The 19,587-nt window shown below is 44.9% G+C and overlaps 1 protein-coding gene across 3 annotated transcripts in view; it reads right to left on the reverse strand.

Moving 5' to 3' along the window:
- Positions 1 to 19,587, reverse strand: part of stim1b (stromal interaction molecule 1b) — a 153,493-nt gene that overhangs the window by 16,795 nt on the left and 117,111 nt on the right. The window contains exons 11-12 of one of the 3 annotated variants that reach the window (XM_072576700.1): positions 16,436 to 16,516; positions 10,595 to 10,916 (exon numbers count right to left, since the gene is read on the reverse strand). In XM_072576700.1, the coding sequence (XP_072432801.1) occupies positions 10,595 to 10,916; positions 16,436 to 16,516 (403 nt within the window). The remainder of the gene's footprint in view (positions 1 to 10,594; positions 10,917 to 16,435; positions 16,517 to 19,587) is intronic. The other 2 variants (XM_072576698.1, XM_072576699.1) reach the window with 2 other exon arrangements.

A 19,587-nucleotide genomic window follows, 5' to 3' on the forward strand; every position in this document is an offset into this window, starting at 1 on the left:
TGGCCGGGTTGGACCGAAGGGTCTGTTTCTGTGCTGTACATCTCTATGACTCTAAAGTGTTGGGACCACAACTATTCACCTTATACATTTACGATCTGGACAAAGGGGTGAACTGAGGGCATTATTGCAAAGTTTGCAGATGCCACAAAGACAGGTGCAGGGAAAGATAACGTTGAGGAAATGGGGCGGCTGCAGGCTTTGGACAGGCTACAAGAGTGGGCAAAGAAGTGGCAGATGAAATACAGTGTGGGAAAGTGAGAGTTTATACACTTTGGTAGGAAAAATAGAGGCATGGACTGTTGTAAAATCAGGAAAAGACTTTAGAAATCTGAAGCACAAAGGAAGTTGGGAGTTTTATTCAGGATTCTCTTAAGGTTAACATGCAGGTTCAGTTGGCAGTTAGGAAGGCAAATGTACTGTTAGCATTCATTTCAAGAATACAAGAGCAGGGATGTACTGCTGAGACTGCATAAGGCTCACATTTGGAATACTGTGATCAGCTTTGGGCTCTCTATCTAAGGAAGGGTGTGTTGGCCTTGGAGCGGATCCAGAGGAGGTTTACAAGAATGATCCCGGGGTGAAGGGCTTGTCATGTGAGGAGCTGTTGAAGTGGGTGGGGGGGGAATCTGATTGAAACTTTCAGAATACTGAGAGGCCTGGATAGAGTCGAGGTGGAGAAGATGTTTCAACCAGTAGAGTTGATGAGAGGGGGCCAGTGGATGTGGTTTATTTGGTCTTTCAGCAAAGTTCCACATTAGAGATTAATGTTTCTAATTAAAGCTCATGGGATTGGGGACAGAGTCTTCAGATGGATAGAAAACTAGTTGGCAGACAAGAAACGAATACAAATAAACGGGTCTTTTACTGAGTGGCAGGCAGTGGCTAGTGTAGCTCGGCAGGACCCATTATTCACAAAATATATCAATGATTTAGATGAGGGAACTAAATATAATATTTCTAGATTTTCAGATGACACAAAGCTGGGTGGGAGGGTGAGCTGTGGGCTGGGGGAGAGGGTGAGCTGGGTGGGAGGGTGAGCTCTGGGCTGGGTGGGAGGGTGAGCTCTGGGCTGGGTGGGAGGGTGAGCTCTGGGCTGGGTGGGAGGGTGAGCTCTGGGCTGGGTGGGAGGGTGAGCTGGGTGGGAGGGTGAGCTCTGGGCTGGGTGGGAGGGTGAGCTGGGTGGGAGGGTGAGCTCTGGGCTGGGTGGGAGGGTGCGCTGGGTGGGAGGGTGAGCTCTGGGCTGGGTGGGAGGGTGCGCTGGGTGGGAGGGTGAGCTCTGGGCTGGGTGGGAGGGTGAGCTCTGGGCTGGGTGGGAGGGTGAGCTGGGTGGGAGGGTGAGCTCTGGGCTGGGTGGGAGGGTGAGCTGGGTGGGAGGGTGAGCTCTGGGCTGGGTGGGAGGGTGAGCTCTGGGCTGGGTGGGAGGGTGAACTATGGGCTGGGTGGGAGGGTGAGCTGGGTGGGAGGGTGAGCTCTGGGCTGGATGCAGATTTGTTGCAGTGTCATCCGAACATGCTGATTGATAAGAAAAACAGGAAGGTAGAATATCTCAAATGGATATAAACTAAGAGGGGAAAATGTGCAACAAATCCTGCGTATCCTTGTACACCAGTTGCTGAAGGTAAGTATGCAGGTGCAGCAGATCGTAAAGAAAGCAAATAGTTTATTGGCCTTCATAGCAGGAGGATTTGACAACAGAAGCAGCATGTGTTGCTGCAATTGTACAGGGCCTTGGTGAGACCACACCTGAAATAGTGTGTGCAGTTATTGTCTCTCTCTGAGAAAGAATGTTCTTGTTTCAGAGGGCAGGCAATGAAGGTTTACCAGACTGATCCCTGAGAGGGTAGCATGACGCATGAGGACATGATGAATCAGTGAGGATTATATTCATTGCAGTTTCGAAGAATGAGGAGAATCTCAAGTGAATGTCAAGAGATGGTAGACAGATTCTCCCTTGTGGGGGTTAATCATTCCCTGACATTTTTATTGCATGAATGTTGCATGCCGCAATGACCAGCTCCACCATTCATTGTACTTTGTGGAGGAAAGCCTGATAAGAACAAGCTGCCCAGCTGAGATTTCCCATTTCTTCTCTTTGTTGAGGTCAAGGTAAGGCTTGTTTTCTTCTGGAACAGAAATTGAAAGAACTTATCAAGTTTGTATTTCCTGAGTAAGCTGTGTCCATAAGAATCAGATTCTTGTTACAATGAGAAGGTGACCATTCAGCCCATCTGACTGCAGCAACCCTATCATCAGTTTCAGATTTTAGAGACAGCTGTCCATGATTAGTGACTTGACCAAACATGTCAGAATATCACAGCAACAGATGTTGCAACATTCCATCTTTTATCCTTTTGCCTTTAAGAATAAGTCATTAACCTCAATGTGTTTATGGTTTTCCTTCAGAAAGTCAAATTGTGCAGAGAAATATTTCCTTTTCTCTTTTCCTTAAATTAGTGCATTTGCATCGAATCCCTACAGTGGGGAAGCAGGCCATTCAGCTCATCGAGTCCACACCAACCCTCTAAACATCACCCCACCCAGACCCAACCCCTCCCCCTACCTAATCCCTGTAACCCTGCATTTCCTCATGGCCAATCCACCTAGCCTACACATCTTTGGACTGTGGGAGGAAACCGGAGCACCCAGAGAAATCCTTGCAGACACAGGGAGAATGTGCAAACTCCACACAGTTACCGAGGCTGGAATCAAACCCAGGTCCCTGGTGCTGTGAGGCAGCAGTGCTAATCACTGAGCCACAGTGCCATTTTGGGTTATAAAAAAGTACAATTTACATTTCTGTAACACTGACTGTGTATTTTATCCAGGTATTTTATCTTCATTGAATAATCGTTGATAATGAAACAACAATCGCTTTATGAATAAAGCTGGTCGATGGAGCTTGTTATTTAACATCTGATGGAAAGGGATTGAAATGATCATCTTGGTAACTGGAAAACATGGTTATTTTGTGATCCATGGAGGAGTGCACCAAAGTGACTCCTCAATACCCTTATTAATAAAGCCCAACATCCCATCAACTTCGCCAATCATACACTCTCGCTTTCCCTTTCAATCTTAGATTCCCCTTCATCTTGCTTCTCAAACTTATTTTAATTGGCCTGGTTCTCACTTGAAGAATTCATCTCAGGTACATCACACATCCTCCTTTCCTTGTTTTACCATAAGCTTTATTTCCCTCATCGAACTCTCTGTGAATCAAAGAGGAGTATTGGGGTGGGGTGGACACACAGAGAGGGGGTGAGGAAAGACAGATCAAGTGGCCAAGTGAGTGACAGAAGGAACAAGGCAGGAACTGCCAACCATTATAAGACATTATAAGTTCAAATCCTTAAATTCTGAGATGAGAGAAATAGTGAGGAGATAACAGCAATGAAGGTAGTAATCAGCCACCCCGAGATGTGACAGAGATCGGAGCACTGTGAAAACATGCTCCACTCACACCAGCAGAAAACCACTTGATGCTTCAAGCAAAAACAGGAAAACAAGACCAGCCACTCAGGAATAACTACAGCAAAATGTACACGCACTCAGAGTGGGGGTTAGCAGGAACCACAGACTCTGGATTCACTCCCAATCACAGAATGATACGTCCCGTTCCCATCCAATTCACCCCTGGGATTCCAGACTTATCAAAGACCCCAAGGTCTTGTTCCTTTAGCAGTGACTCAATACAGTTGTTCTGCTCACCTCCACCTCCTGCTCTCTGACCTTCAGAGGCCAAGTCTCCTGCCCAACTCCAGAAGACTAGTCGCTACGTAAGCAAGCACCGTGGCATTCAACTGCAGCAGCATCACATTTGTGCACCATTCCCTCCCCACCTGATACAATACAACACACACTCCCTGAGCTGAGGCTGCAAACCTGAAGGATTACCCTGGTGGGCCCCAAAACAAAATTCATTCCTTAGACATCACACAGCAACTTCCAGGTCCAAAAATAAATTGTACAATTATTTCAATGACAATACTACCAATAACAAGGACTGGTTCAGGTGGGCTGATCAATGACAAGGAATTCTGTGCAATCACAGTTGTCAAACAGATTTCTGGGAAGGCTCAATGGATCACAAGCTGCTCATTGGGAACCAAAGCTAATTCTCTCACCAATCTCGATCCCAAAGGTTACTGAGGCCAATTATGACACCCCTACCCTCAGGTTAGCCAGCCCAGCACTGAACAGCATCAGGGGACACTCTGTTCCAAAAGGCTTGGCCACATGTTAACATTACACAGAACACATTATACATCTAACAGTGAGGTGACTCCCTGCCACCACTCACTAAGGATGGTAGCTGCAGTGGTTCCTCTGGCTACACTGCTACCTGCTGGTGTTCATACCCAAGCACTGCGATTCCCCTCAGCTCTGGAGTGTGAAGCTTGTTGTTTTGAGGTGTTGCTGCTGGCCAGGTGTAATCCTGAAGTTTCCACCTGGTGTCTCACAGTCAGCCATCATGGTTCACCTGATAGCCTCACCATCAGAACAACCCATCCCTCGTACTTTAAACAGATACAAGACTCATCATGACACAACTGGATAATCCTTCTGTTTCCCTTCTCCATATCCAATATTTAATTAACCAACAATCTGACTTTTGTTTTACTAAAATCACAGATTTTTTGCAATGCCCCTCTAATGTTCCTCCCCAGTTACTGGCAGCCATTTGTAATGTTTTTGTTGGCTCCTGAAAGGGAGGAGGCTTCAAACTGAAAGCAGAGACTTCATGGTGTGCTGGGGGTGAATGCATAAACAGCTTAATCAAGAAGCAAGGGGAACAGGCCAATGAAATGAAGACAAAGTTAGGGCAATAAAAAGGCTGAAGCAAGGATTGAAATTAAAATAGAGGCTGGAGGAAACTGAAGGATAGGCTCACCATTAAAACAGAAACCACACAGCAGCCAATGCAGAAACACAGCTCAGTTAAGGTTTCTAACCGTTAGGAGATGGCACACTTAGTACAGACGACACACAAAGATAGACAGAGTCCGGGAGCAACCCATCGCTGACAAAACCCACATCACAAATGCCAGCACAAAGGAGACCATTTGGCCCATCATGGCTGTGCCTGTTGAAAGAACACACCCAGACTAATCTCACTTTCTAGTTCTTTAATAATAATAATTATCCAGTAGATTACAGCATTTCAAGTCCATATCCAAGTGACCTTTTTCAATATGAGGAGGGATTCTGCCTGTACCACTCTTTCAGATCACATGGTGAAAATAATTTCTTCGTTCCTTTCTAATCCTACCAATTACTATATTCCCTGTTCCCTATTGACTTGTTTGGTAATGGTAATGAAAACAGGTCCATCAATCCTCTCTATTGCAGTTCCTCATAATTTTACACATCTCAATTAAATCTCTCCTCATGCTTCTCTCTTCACAGTATTGTTACAGAATAAATGGAGACCTTTCGGCATCGTTGTGTCTGAACCACTGAATATGCCATTCTCCAGTCTTTGCCCTGGAACACAGCACATTCCAGCACAATCCAGACCCTAACCACACACTGTGTGAAACTGTTTGCTCTCACCCTTCTTTTCGCTTCTTTTATTAATTAGTTTAAATCTGTGCTGTCTTGTTCTCAATCCTTCTAAAGACTCCACTCTGGCAGCAGCATCTTAAATCTCCTCTTTACCCTCTCTGCTGTGATCATCTCTTCCTCCAATGTGGTAACCAGAACTATATGCAGGACTGTAGCTATGGAGTAGTTGATCTTTTACAGAGTTCTAACATAAACCTCCCTGTGCTTGAATGCTCCACTTCAGCCGACACAAGTTACATTCATGTGGTATCTTTGACTTAACGACATGTCAGAAGCATCACAGAACCAAATGTCTCTGATCCAGGGATGGCAGGTCACTGGGAGATATTAGGTCAGTTGACCCAGAGATTGGTTTTGAGGAGTATCTCAAAAGGAGGAAAGTGAGGCAGACAGATGTAGGGAGGAAATTCCAGATTGACAGGCCAAAACAACTGAAAGCATCAAACTCCAGGATGTTCAACAGGGCACAATGAAGAGGAGTGCAGAGATCTTGGACATGGGTCTGGATAAGATCATGGAAAAAGGGAAGGACATAAAGGCAATAATCATACTATTCTCATCCTTATTTTCAAGTAAGATAATACGCCACTTGACTAAGAGCCAGATATGGGGTCATGGGGTGAAGGGGATTTGATGACAGTTAGACCATGGATAACACCAGGTTGAGAGGGTAGAAGGTGGGAGACCAGCCAGGATTGTACTAGAACAGCCAGGAGAATACTAGAACAGCCAGGAGAATACTAGAACAGCCAGTAGAGTACTAGAACAGCCAGTAGACCAGCTAGGAGTGTACTAGAACAGCCAAAAGTGTACTAGAACAACCAGGAGACCAGCCAGGAGTGTACTAGAACAGTTGAGTCCAGAGGTAACAAAGAAATAAATGAAGGTTTCAGCAGCAGATAAACTGAGTGAGAACACAGAGTCAACATTGCAAAGGTTGGAATACGTGGTTGTAATGGTGCCATAAGTAAAGAGTTTGGGAGCTGATCTCAAGGTTAAATGAACAGACGGGTTTAATGTCAGACTGCTACTGAGGAGAGGAATGAAGTCAGTTTGGAGCAGGGATGTTGGCTTCAGTCTTTCCAATATTTAACGGTAGGAAATTTCTTGGGATGGTGGGTATTATTACGGTAATTTAGCAACAGCAGAGAAGTCGAGGGAGGTGCTGCTGAGGTGGAGCTCAGTGCTGTCAGTGGACATGGGAAAACTACTGCTGGGTTTGGATGGTGTCAACAAGGGCAGTGTGTAGATGAGCAACCGGAGAGACCAAGTCCAGATTCCTAGGTCCACCAGAGGGAAAAGTGCAGGAAGAAATCATTACTGACGATTCTTCGGCTACAATGACACAGATCAGAATGGAACCAAGTGAGAGGAATCCCACCAGCCGATGACAATGGAGAAGGGTTGGAGGAGGAGGAGACTGTCACCATGTCAGTACTTTGAAAAGAGCTATTTCAGTATTGGGGCACGAACCTGATGGGAGAGATTCTAACAGGTGTTCTGGGAATGATAGGAACTCATGTAGGTGATGACTACCCAGTCACGAGGTTTAGGGGAAAAGGGAGGTTGGAGATAGGGTGCTGTTTTTTTGAGGAGAAGGTGATGATGGCAGATTTAAAGGAGAGGGGGACATCAACCTGAAGAGAGAGGACTGTTAATGTTAACAACAAATATGGGACAGGACAGTAAACAGTTCAGAAGGAGAGTCGTCTCCCCTCAACAAGATTACCTCAGAGGGTACAAGAGGAAATGGAAGAGAAACCAGAGGAATCATGAACCTTCCCATTGTTGGGAATACATATTTATACTCAGGTGAAAAACTGAAAGATATTCAACTGTTTGGATATTATCTGAATTTTAACCATGTGGTTTCTTGGAAATGATCTGAGAGATAGAGTTTTTAAGAAAAAGTGTTTAAGGTTCTTAATTGCTGGAAAATCTGGCTTTGAATGTCTAGGGGCTCTCTCTGCTGCTGGATGTATTGTAACTCTTTCTGGGTTTAATTTCAGCTTTCAAAGACCTCAGCAGTTACAAGGAAGGACAGCCCCAGTCTCTCTCTCTCTCTCTCTGTTGTATTGTTGGGAACCTGATAAAATTTCACAGTATCATTATTTCTGGCCACCTTATAACCTTGTAAAGAAGGGCTGTGGACACTTTTCAAATACTTGGATCTAGTTAAGTTCAAACTAAACTGAAGATCTTTGATCAGTCTACAGTTCTTAGCACTTCGACTTAGTCAACAAGAAACTCAATGTACTGTAAGAATTCATCAAATTCTATCTTTGTTTTTGGACCCTTGGCTCACAGGGCTGTTTCTTACGTATTTTGTAAAGAAGATATCACCTCTGCAGAGTCTGTTATCTGTTGTGCTGTGCAAGTATCCCTGGGATTAAAAGGGTGATTTAATATGGAAATTATAGTCCACATGGTAACCAATGTATGACATTTACTGTTCAGGATGATTTTGTTTTATTACAAAGGTGTTTTTTTTAGCACAATAAAGAAAGCTGGTGAAAGTCTCTTTTACTCTGGATAGCAGTACAAGGCCATTTTACTGATCTGTGATTTGGGAGAGCCGATGGCAGAGTGGTATTGTCACTAGAGGGACCTGGGTTTGAATCCCAGTACAGCAGATGACTATGTTGCTGATTGCCATTAAGGCCTATCTGGAAATCCCAACCTCCTCTTTGAAGGAACATAACTTACTCTCCCTCTCTACCTCTTCCTTCAATACTACCCATTGCTCTGACACTGACCATCTGCAGCTCGGTGCTTCTAGTCCAAATCATCGCTCAGATTCATAACGCAGACCTTTGCCCTAATGAAGCATGTTTAAACCTGGTCCATCTTGATCTTCTTCATATTTACGCTATGTAACAATGATGACATTTATACGATGATAATACTTTGGAACAATAGCTTTAAACTTACGGTAAATCTTTGGGGTCATGTGAGGACAGTGAACCTTGAGGGTAGTAATAGCTAATTAGCATTTAGCCTTCAATGCAAGATTAACATACTCCATGTTGCTACAGGGAAAGAGGGTACAGAAGCCATTTTTGAGATCAGGTTACACGCTTCCCTAGAGTAATAAATATGACAGACTAACAGCAGTTTATGTGGAGAACAAAGACTGCTTGTTTTGTGAGCTATCACAGCTGGGTATGGGAGATGGAGTGTCTCTAACAAAGCGACACATGCTGCAGTCACCAAAGGATTCTGTCCAGGCACAGCCGGGGGCAATACAACAAGCTTTAGTGCTGATGGTGGGTTTAGGAATCCCCAGAAAATCAGAAAGTGACTGGAAACTCTTCAAATTTATTATCCAGCACATCAGAGCTACAAAAAACCCAACGGAAGCTGGGAACAGTTGTGGACTATTTGTGAAAGAGACTGTAATGCCATGGGAAACTTGATGTGTGACAGTATCTGATGAAGGAGCAGCGCTCCAAAAACTAGTGCTTCCAAATAAATCTGTTGGTCTATAACCTGGTGTTGTGTGATTGCTAACTTTTGTAGACCCCAGTCCAAAACCAGCATTTCCTAATCAAGAATAAAATAGGAATGTTTCTGCCTGTAGTTTAGAACCATAGATAACTACTAGAAGAAAATTGTGTTTAGTCATTAGTGCTTTTCGTCACTAGTTGTGATAAAAGCTTTGAAACTTGGAAATCTTGTTGTAGCAGCCTTTCCAGCAATTAACTGGAATTTCTGAATTTCCAGTTCTGAAGAAGGGTCACTCGACCCAAAACATTGACTCTGCTTTCTCTCCACAAATACGAGTTATACAGCATAGAAACAGACCCTTTGATCCAATCAGTCCATGCCAAACATAATGCTAATCTAAACAAGTCCCACTTGCCTGTTCTTGGCCCATATGCCTCTAAACCTTTCCGATTCACGAACTTGTTCAAATGTCTTTTAAATGTTGTAACTGTACCCGCATCCACCACTTCCTCTGGAAGTTCATTCCACACACAAACCACTCTCTGGTTTCGCTTTAAATTGAGGGGTGATAAATATACGGCAGATGCCAGAGGTAGTTTCTTTACTCAGAGAGTAGTAAGGGTATGGAATGCTTTGCCTGGAACGGTAGTAGATTCGCCAACTTTAAGTACATTTAAGTTGTCATTGGACAAGCACATGGACGTACATGGAATAGTGTAGGTTAGATGGACTTCAGATTGGTATGACAGGTTGGTGCAACATCGAGGACTGAAGGGCCTGTATTGCGCTGTAATGTTCTTGTTCTGTGTAAAGAAACTGCCCCCCAAGTCTTTTTTTCAATATTTCCCCTTTCACCTTAAAAATATGCTCCACAGACTTGAAATTCCCCACCCTAGGGAAAAAAACACCTGCCATTCACCTTATCTATACCCTTGATGATTTTATAAACCTTTATAAGGTCACTTCCCAACCTCCTACGCTCCATTGTAAATACTCCCAGCCTATCCAGCCACTGCTTACTACTCAAACCCTCCATTCTCAGCAACCTCCTGTTAAATCTCTTTTGAATTCTTTCCAGCTTTATAATATCCTTGCTATAACAGAGAGCAGAAGTGGACACAATACTCCAGAATAGGCCTCACCAACATCAGACTTCTTTCAGTTTCTCCAGCAATTTGTTTTTCTTTCACATTTTAAATGGTATCGTTCACTACAGAGATTGTAACAACTAAACCTAACCGAATTATGGTGACTACACATGGACACATACTCATTCACTGATGCAGCAACCCAGACACACATAGGTCTAAGCACTGCATCCTATACAAAGGAGAGCCTGGTAGCAGGGGTCTGTACAAACAGAACTGTGCATACTACCCCAAACACAATCTTGGGATAAGACATAAACACATAAGATTGTTCAGAACACACCATGCAGCGTGGAGCTGGGTTTGCACACATGCTACTGGCACCTTGATGAACTGCACAGCTACACACAGAAACACACTCTCAGAGTCAGCAACAAGCTGCAAGTCAGAGCAAGCCAGTCTGGCAGGCAGGAACAAAAGGAAAAGTGCAGTACCCATGACTTCTAGTCCGCACACGGATCCCAGTGGAGACATCAAGGACATCAGGAGGGGGAAGGTCAGGAATGGTTTCCAGATGGTGAGAGGGATGATGGAAGCAGTGAGAATGAGTGCAGGAGGAGGATAAGGCAGGTCCAAACACATCAGAGCAGGGACAGATATAGGAAAGACTTTGCATACGGCGGAGAGATGCCCTGTTGCTCCATGGGAGAGATTCACTTTGCCCAGGAATAAAACCTTCTACCAACCTCTGGGAGCCAGCAGCGTGCTGAGAGTCAACCTGACGCTGGCGAACAGATGGGTGCACGCTGAGGGAAGCTGTGAGGAGAGAAAATAGAACAAAACACTCAGTGCACAGGAAACATCATTACCTGCCCAAGGCCCCAAATGCCCACCCCCTTCTGCCCCCAGTGCCAGTCCCATGCTGTCATGTCTGCCTACATTCATTACCCTTTGGCATTTGTCCATCCCCAATGCACCAATCCAAATTCAACACTAAATCCCCAATGGACCTGGCACCAGTGCCACCTAATGGAGGACTGCTGCGTCACAGGGGCCAGTGTCTCCCATCAGCTGTGCCATTGGGAAACACCAGACCCAGTGCCACCGAAGAGAGGCACAGCCTCTACTCTTCTCACTTCACAAATGGGCAGCACGTACACACAGAGCTCAAGGCAGGTGGGCCAACCTCCTCAGCTCCTGCTCATGAAATAATATAGAAATGGCCCTTCACAGTGAGGGTGCTGCAGCTACCGGTCAGAGTCCAGCCTTTACTGTGAACAGACCAGTGTCACTCAGACCACAGACAGGGCTGTGGGAGAAAGGGAAACTCTACCAGGAACCTTCTTAACACCTTCCTCCTGTCACTATACAAATACTGTGGACATACAGTGACCAGATCAGAGCTAACGTGCTGTTAGAGGCGGATTATTGCGCAAAAGCTTCAACATGACAGGGCCCGGTGCTGACCGAGCTGTGGAAAAGGCTTTGTTAGTGACAAAAAAAAAGCACCACTAGATCAGCTTAATTCTGAACTGTGAAAAGACACCATTCACCTCACTTTAGGAAGGGGGTTTCTCTGTTTGTGACTTGGAATGAGGGTCAGCAAGGGAGGAAAAGGTGACGACAGAGCGAGAGCCAGCAAAACAGTGAGGAGAACAAAGTGGTGGCGAGAGCTAACAGAGAGTGAGGCAGACAGAGAGAGAAAACTGGTGACCCCGAGAGAAGACTCTTCAACAAAGGGAAAACAACCTGTCCACATTGAACCTGTCAAGTCCCTCACAATCTGGTCTGTTTCAATGAGGTATAATAACCATTCCTCTAAATTCCAATCAGTACCTGCCCAACATACTCAACCCCACCTGGGACCAACTTAGTCAATCGCCTCCTGACTACCTCCAATTCCCTTCCTTAGATAACAGGCCCAAAACTGTTCACAGTATTCCAGCTGTGGTCTGACACTGCCTTCTATAGCTTTTGCAAGATTTCCTTACTTTTATATTTTACTCCCTTTGAAATAAAATGCTAACATTTCACTTGCTTTCCCTATTATCTGCTGAATTTGAATGCTAGCTTTTTGTGACGTATGAAGGAGAACTCCCAAACTGCTCTATACTGCAGTTTTTCTCCATTTAAATAATATTCAGTCCCTCTGTTCTTCCTGAGGAAGTGCAAAACCTCTCATTCCCACACATTATATTCCATCTGCCAAGTCCTTGCCCACTCCTTGTGCCATCCTCACCACTTGCCTTCCCGTCTATTTTTGCAATATCTGCAAAGTTGGTGATAGTCTATTCACTTTCCTCATCCAAGTCGTTAACATACATTCTAAATAATTGTGCCCCAGCACTGATCCCTGGGGCACTCCACTGGTTTAAGGTTTCCATCCTTATCCCAACTCTCTGTCTTCTATTAGTTATTCATGGTAATACAATACCTCTAACACCATGGGCTTGTATCTTATTAAGTACACTAATGTGTGGTTATCTTATTAAATGATTTTTGGAAATACCAATATATTACATCAACTGATTCTTCATTATTTATCCTGCTAAAAAATTCTAATGAATTTGGTCAGGTAGAACTGCCCTTCATGAAGCCATGCTGACTCTGCTTAAATCACAGTCGGTACTTCTAAACACTCGGCAATTAAATCCTGTATAATGAATGTAATATCTTTCCAATGACTGATGTTGCCAGAGTTCTGTCAGCATTAACCTGCTCATTGACATTTAATTTGGATTCTGTCAGAGTCACTCAGTTCCTGACTTTGATCCCAGCATGGATAATACAGCTGATCCCAAAAGATGAGGTGGAAGTGACTGCCCCTAACAGCAACCCAACAGATGACCAAGTGTGGCATCAAGAAGCCAAAGCAAGATTGGAAATTGGAATCTTTGGGAATTTAGGTGGGAGGTGGGGGGGGGGGGGGGGGGGGGGGGGAAAGAGGTGAGTTCAAACTGAAACATAATGGGACGAGCCTTACAAATACTGTAGCCCCAAGAACAGGTCAGAGGCTGGGAATTCTGTGGCAAGCAACTCAGCTAATGTTTCCAATTCCTGCTCACTATATTTTTCTGTAGTCATTCATGAGAAATTGGATTAGATTAGATTAGATTCCATATAGTAGCCCTTTGGTCCAACAAGTAAACAGCGACCCTCCGAAGAGCAACCCACCCAGACCCATTCCCCTACATTTACCCCTGACTATGGGCTGGCAATTACCACCTGTCCAAGTTCCCCTTGAAGGTGGTGGTGGCTGGGGGGCTTCTTGATGGTTGACATGCCTATAGATATCCCCACGATGCCCTTAGGGAGGGAATTCCAAGACTTTGACCCAGTGACACTGAAGGAATGGTGATATATTTCCACGTCAGGATGGAGGGGAACTTGCAGGGGGTGGTGTTCCCATGTATCTGCTGCCTGTGTCCTTCTAGATGGAATGGGTCATGGGTTTGGAAGGTGCTGTCTAAAGACCTTTGGTGAATTTCTGCAAAGCATCTTGTAAATGATACGCACTGCTGCCTTTCAGAACCACTGGGCCATGTAGATGCTGGACAGGCTTTGGTGAATTAGGAGGTGAGTTACTCGCTGCAGTATTCCTAGCCTCTGACTTGCACTTGCAGCCACAGGATTTATATGGCTGGTCCAGTTTCTGATTAATAGTAACCCCCGGGTTGCTGGGTGTTACATGGCCGAAGTCAGGTGTGATTGAATATTCCCCACTTGCCTGGACGGGTACAATTCCAATAGCAGGAGCTCTATCGCTAACGGCATTCTGAGGGATCCTACACAGACTGAAGCAGTACAGCTCGACAGCTCAAAACCACCTGCTCCTGGCCATTTGGAGTTGGTCAGAAATGACTCACATCTGGCAGTGACAATAATTATTGCCAATTGACCACTGCCTGGAGAAGGTGAAACAACTTTGGTATGACGACCCTGCTGGGCCACTTCAGAGGACAGCTAACAATCAGCTAACCACTTTAGCAACGGGAATGGAGTCAAAGACAGAACCAGACTGAGTAAGGACGGCTGACTGACTGACTGACTGGCTTCCTTCAATCGAAGGCCTCAACTCAAGTGGTTGGAATTTTGCAACAATTTGAAATCGGTGCAGTTCCTTTCACTTTGATATTTTGTGGTGGGCTTTTTGCTCTCTATCTGGATCGCTGCTCCAGTGCTAGGTTGCACAGTGACGTCATGCAGAATTAACCCCAGCAAAGGGGCAGTGCTGTTGGTGTGGCAACGTAGCTGGCCTACTAATCCAGAGAACCAGGCAAATGTTCAGGGACACAGACTCAAACCCCACTGTGGCAGCTGGTGATAATCTAAATTTAATCCATTAACTTAAAAATGCTGGAATTGAAAACTATTCTCAGTAATGGCGCCATCAGTTGTCATAAAAGCTCATCTGGGTCATACAGGGCCTTTACAAGGGGAAAGCTGCTGCGTTTCAGCTAACTCAATGAAAGAACAAAGAACAAAGAAAATTTACAGCCCAGGAACAGCCCTTCGGCCCTCCAAGCCGGAACCGATCCAAATCTACTGTCTAAACTGGCCGCCCAATTCCTAAGCATCTGTATCCATCTGCTCCCCACCTACTCCTGCATCTGTCCAGGCACACCTTAAATGAATCTACCGTGCCTGCCTCTACCACCTCTGCTGGCAAATCGTTCCAGACACCCACCACCCTCTATGTAAAGTACTTGCCGTGTGTATCCCCCTTAAACTTTTCACCTCTCACCTTGAAAGCGTGACCTCGCGTTATTGAATCCCTCACCCTGGGAAAAAGCTTATCTCTATCCACCCTGTCTGTACCCTTCATGATTTTGTAAACCTCAATCAGGTCCCCCTCAATCTCCTTTTTTCTAATAAACTAATCCTAACCTACTCAACCTCTCCTCATAGCTAGCACCTTCCATATCAGGCAACATCCTCGTAAACCTTCTCTGCCCCCTCTCCAAAGCGTCCACATCCTTTTGGTAAAGTGGCGACCAGAACTGTACACAGTATTCTAAATGCGGCTGAACCAACGTTGTGTACAATTTTAACATTACCTGCCAGCTCGTATACTCGATACCCCGTCCGATGAAGGCAAGTATACCATATGCTTTCCTGACCACTCTATCCACCTGTGCAGCAACCTTCAGGGTACAATGGATCTGCACTCCCAGATCTCTCTGCTCATCAACTTTTCCCAAGGCTCTTCCGTTTACAGTATAGTTTGCTCTAGAATTAGACTTCCCAAATTGCATCACTTCACATTTGCCTGGATTGAACTCCATCTGCCACTTCTCTGCCTAACTCTCCAGTGTATGTATATTCTCATGTACTCTCTGACAGACCCTTATGCTTTCTGCTACTCCACCAATCTTCGTGTCATCTGCAAACTTACTGATCAGACCAACAGTGCCCTCTTCCAGATCATTTATGTATATCACAAATAACAGTGGCCCCAGCACTGATCCCTGTGGAACACCACTGGGCACCTTTCTCCATTTTGAGAAACTCCCTTCAACTACTACTCTCTGTCTCCTGTTGCTCAACCAGATCTTTATCCACCTAGCTAGAGCACCCTGAACACCATGTGAGTTCACTTTCTCCATTAGTTTACCACGGAGAACCTTATCAAATGCCTTTCTAAAGTCCATGTGTATGACATCTACAGCTCTTCCTTCATCTATCAACTTGGTCACTTCCTCAAAGAATGCTATTAAGTTGGTAAGGCACGATCTCCCCCCCCCACCACCTACAAAACCATGTGCCTATCACTGATAAGCCCATTCTTTTCTGAATATAAATAGATTTTATCCCTCAGTATCTTCTCCAGCAACTTTCCCACCACGGCCTGAAGTCAGGCTCACTGGTCTGTAGTTAGCCGGAATATCCCTCCTACCCTCCAGTCCTCCGGCACCTCACTGTCTTCTACATAGATCTCTGAGGTCTTTGTACGAACCACAAGCAAATGCGTGTTGTCTCGCCAACCTCAAAGCAACTACACCCATCACAGCTGAGGGAAAACTGGTCCTTACCTGGTCTGGCCTACACGTGACTCCAGACCTCTGGTAATATTGGTGATTACCCTCTGAAATGGCCAAGCTGGCCACTCAGTTCAAGGGCAATTAAGGTTGAGCAATAACTGCTGGCCTTGCCAGTGACACCCACATCCCATGAAAAACTGAAAATGAGAAGGTAAGTTGTTTCATCCAGAAGTTTTCTGCAAAGATAGAGCTCAAAGGTCACAACCTGCAGAGAGTCAGGAAGCACAGCATGCCTGGTTTTGTGAGCAGAAGTGATGAATAAGAAACGAAAGAGAGATATATATAATCTCAAACCAGTGGAGTTCCATGTTGAAAGATTATCCAGGGGTGTCCTGGAGCGATCAGTGACTCTTTGATCCATTAACCATGCCATATCTGGTCCAATGCCAATCCAGTAAAGAAAAAAGGAACATATTCACATACTGCACACAATACAGTCAGCAATTTGGCCACCCCTTAAATCATGACACCCTTAAATCTACTCCCCAAACCTAGCAAACATGTTCATGCATTAAGTGTGACTGGGACATTAAATCAGGTGTAAGAACTAAGCTGTGTGATACAGGATTACTTGATACACAACATTCATGTGCTAAAGGGCATTTGTAAGGAAATGTGGGCCAGTACTGAGTGTGCTTGGCTTGCATTATCTTACCACTGCTCTGGAGACAAGTGTATCTGTAGACAAATGCACTTAATGAATGACAGATCCAGTGATTAAATATGGCCTCTGAAGTCTTTTTTTAAAGCAGCATTTAGGGATCAGTTTGAGTAATTTTAAACATGTTTTTTAAACGGAGATCATGAGTGGATTGTGCTGTTTAAACTGCTCTCCCTAGATACAATCTTCAGTTTGCAAGGCAGAGTATATAATGTAGAAATAGGTGATGGTCAGGGCTTTCCACATTCAGTGCTATAAATGGCTGAAATCACCACAAAGACATGGATGTGCAAACAGAAAAACAATGTCAATGAACTGGTTATTGGTGACAGCCAGACAGGAGATGGCAGAATGCAGGAGGCTAAATAATTAGCTAGCCATTTACTTTCCTGACACATAACCAGATTGAGGATGAGTTTTAGAGCAGAAACAGAGAATAAAACAGACTCTACCAAATAATGGAAAGTCATTCTACAAAGAAAGGGATTAGTGAATGCCTTTGTCAGAGCAACAAAATCACTTGTAACAATTACTCAGACATTACTAAGCTCTGCCGCTGATGCATACACAGGGATGTTAAGGGACAGTCCCCAGTGCTTCACTGGACCAACTACTCACAACAACACTGAGTCACGACAGAGACAGAGTGCAGACAAAGTAACCTTAAATACTGCTAACACCCACCCAAATGCTCTGGTTTTGAACCTTGTGGAGTGGAAGATCAACATCAATCTGGATTAAAAAACAGCTGAAGACAGCGAGTCTTGATAAATAGCTACATTCCAGACTAGACCATAATGGAGAGCCTGGCTCCCCAAGGGTCAGTGCTGAACTACTATCGTTTTGATGGATATAAATAACTTGAACATTGGAAAACAAGAGTGAAATCTTAAAATCTGACCATGAAATCAAACTTTGTGAAGTTACAGATGGTGAGGATAATACCACTCAACCACAACTGGATACAGATAGGCTGAGCAATTGGCCAGGCAAGTGACAGATGGAAGTTAGCACAGGGAAGTGAGATATGTTGCATTTTGGTTGAAGAGATAGGGAGAAGTGACAGAGAGCAAATGGCCCAGATCTAAGGAGTATGCAGGGACAAAGGGATGTGGGATCGATCTTAGGAGGACATTCTGAGAGATGAATATTTTTCCTATTTGTTCGTGGGGTGCAGGCACTGTTGGTTAGGTCAGCATTCAGGGCTCATACCTAACTGCCCTTGAGTTAGCAAAGTGTATGGGATCTCAGATGCACTGAGTACAAAAGTAGGGAGGCTGTGTGGAGCATTTATAAGATTATGATTAGACAATAACTAGAGTACTGTCCTGGTCACCACACTCTAGGAAGCGACCGGGAGAAGCTGCAGGGGAGGTTTATGAAATGGTTCCAGGGATGAGCAGACTTAATAACAAGGTTAGGTTGGAGAAGCTCAGGTTGATTAGGTGACTAGGAGCAATGGTGACGGTGGAATGTGAGTGCTAATGGCCTGATACTCGCTTTCATCCATGCTCTCAAGAGGAATTGGGTCAGTATCTGAAAAGGAAGCATGTGCAGGGTTTACAGAGAGAAGGTGTTTATTGATCAGGGGTGTAAGGCTGGAAATGGAAGAGACATTGGTTAGGCCAGAGCTGGGCTTGTGTATTCGGGCTACCAAGTTGTAGGAAGGACAGAATTGATGTGGAAAAAGGACAAAGGAGGAAGGATCAGAAACACTGAGACTGCTTTCCTTGGAGCAGAGAAGGCTGAGGGCTGAATTAAGTGAGGTGCTCAAAATAATAAGGGGCTTGAAGACCTGTTCCACCAAGAGGAGAGGTCAGCTACCAGGGGGCAAAGGAGGCTGCTTGAAAGAAGGAGACATAAAGAAAAGCTTTCTCACCCAGAGGGTGGGGTGTTCCCAGAATCCGTTGCACTGTTCAGTGGTTGAGAAGGAAACTTTCCACCAATTTGGATCTGCACCTGAAGCAGTGTAACCTGTCGGGCTGTGCACCAGGTGCTGGCTGATGGGATCAGGGTAGTTGGCTCGTTTATTCACCCAGCAAAGACAAGACAGGCTGCACAGCCTCTTTCTATGCTGGGGCAGTGACACCAGGTGAACTGGTAAAGTCAGCACAGAAAGAACCAGGTTGTGAATACATGGATAATCATATCCCCCACTGGCCACAGCAAGTGAGAACACAAGGAGGGGGCTTGGCCGAAGTCTTTCTTTGGTGGAGAAGTGATGGATGGTGGGAGGAAGCGAGTCCGACAACATGAAGCCTTCTCTAACTGAGTGCTGTGTCCAAAGCCAGAGTGAAAATAGCGGACACCTCTTTACACTGAGGAATGCTAATTGCTCCACCTCTAGCTGGAAGCACTTTGGAGGAGGTGTACCTGACTAATACCTGGAATAAGCAGATTGCCTTATAAGGAAAGATTAGACAGACTAGGCCTGTATCCTCTGGAGTTTCAAAGAGTCAAAAGTGACTCAACTGAAACATGTAAGACAGGGGTTTAGATCAGAGTGGTGCTGGAAAAGCACAGCAGGTCAGGCAGTATCCGAGGAGCAGGAAAATCAACGTTTCAGGCAAAAGCCTTTCATCAGAACATGTAAGACCCTGAGGGAACTTAACTGGGTGGTTGTGGAGGGAGAATCTAGAACTAGGGATCAAAATATAGGTTTGCTGACTTAAGACAGAGCTGAGAGAATATTTTTCTCTCAAACGGTTGAGAGTCTTTGGAATTCCCTTCCTGAAAAGGCAGTGGATACAGAATCTTCAAATAGTTAGATAGTATTTTGGTTCCC

This window comes from Chiloscyllium punctatum, chromosome 9, assembly GCF_047496795.1.
Source record: "Chiloscyllium punctatum isolate Juve2018m chromosome 9, sChiPun1.3, whole genome shotgun sequence".
Classification (NCBI taxonomy): domain Eukaryota; kingdom Metazoa; phylum Chordata; class Chondrichthyes; order Orectolobiformes; family Hemiscylliidae; genus Chiloscyllium; species Chiloscyllium punctatum.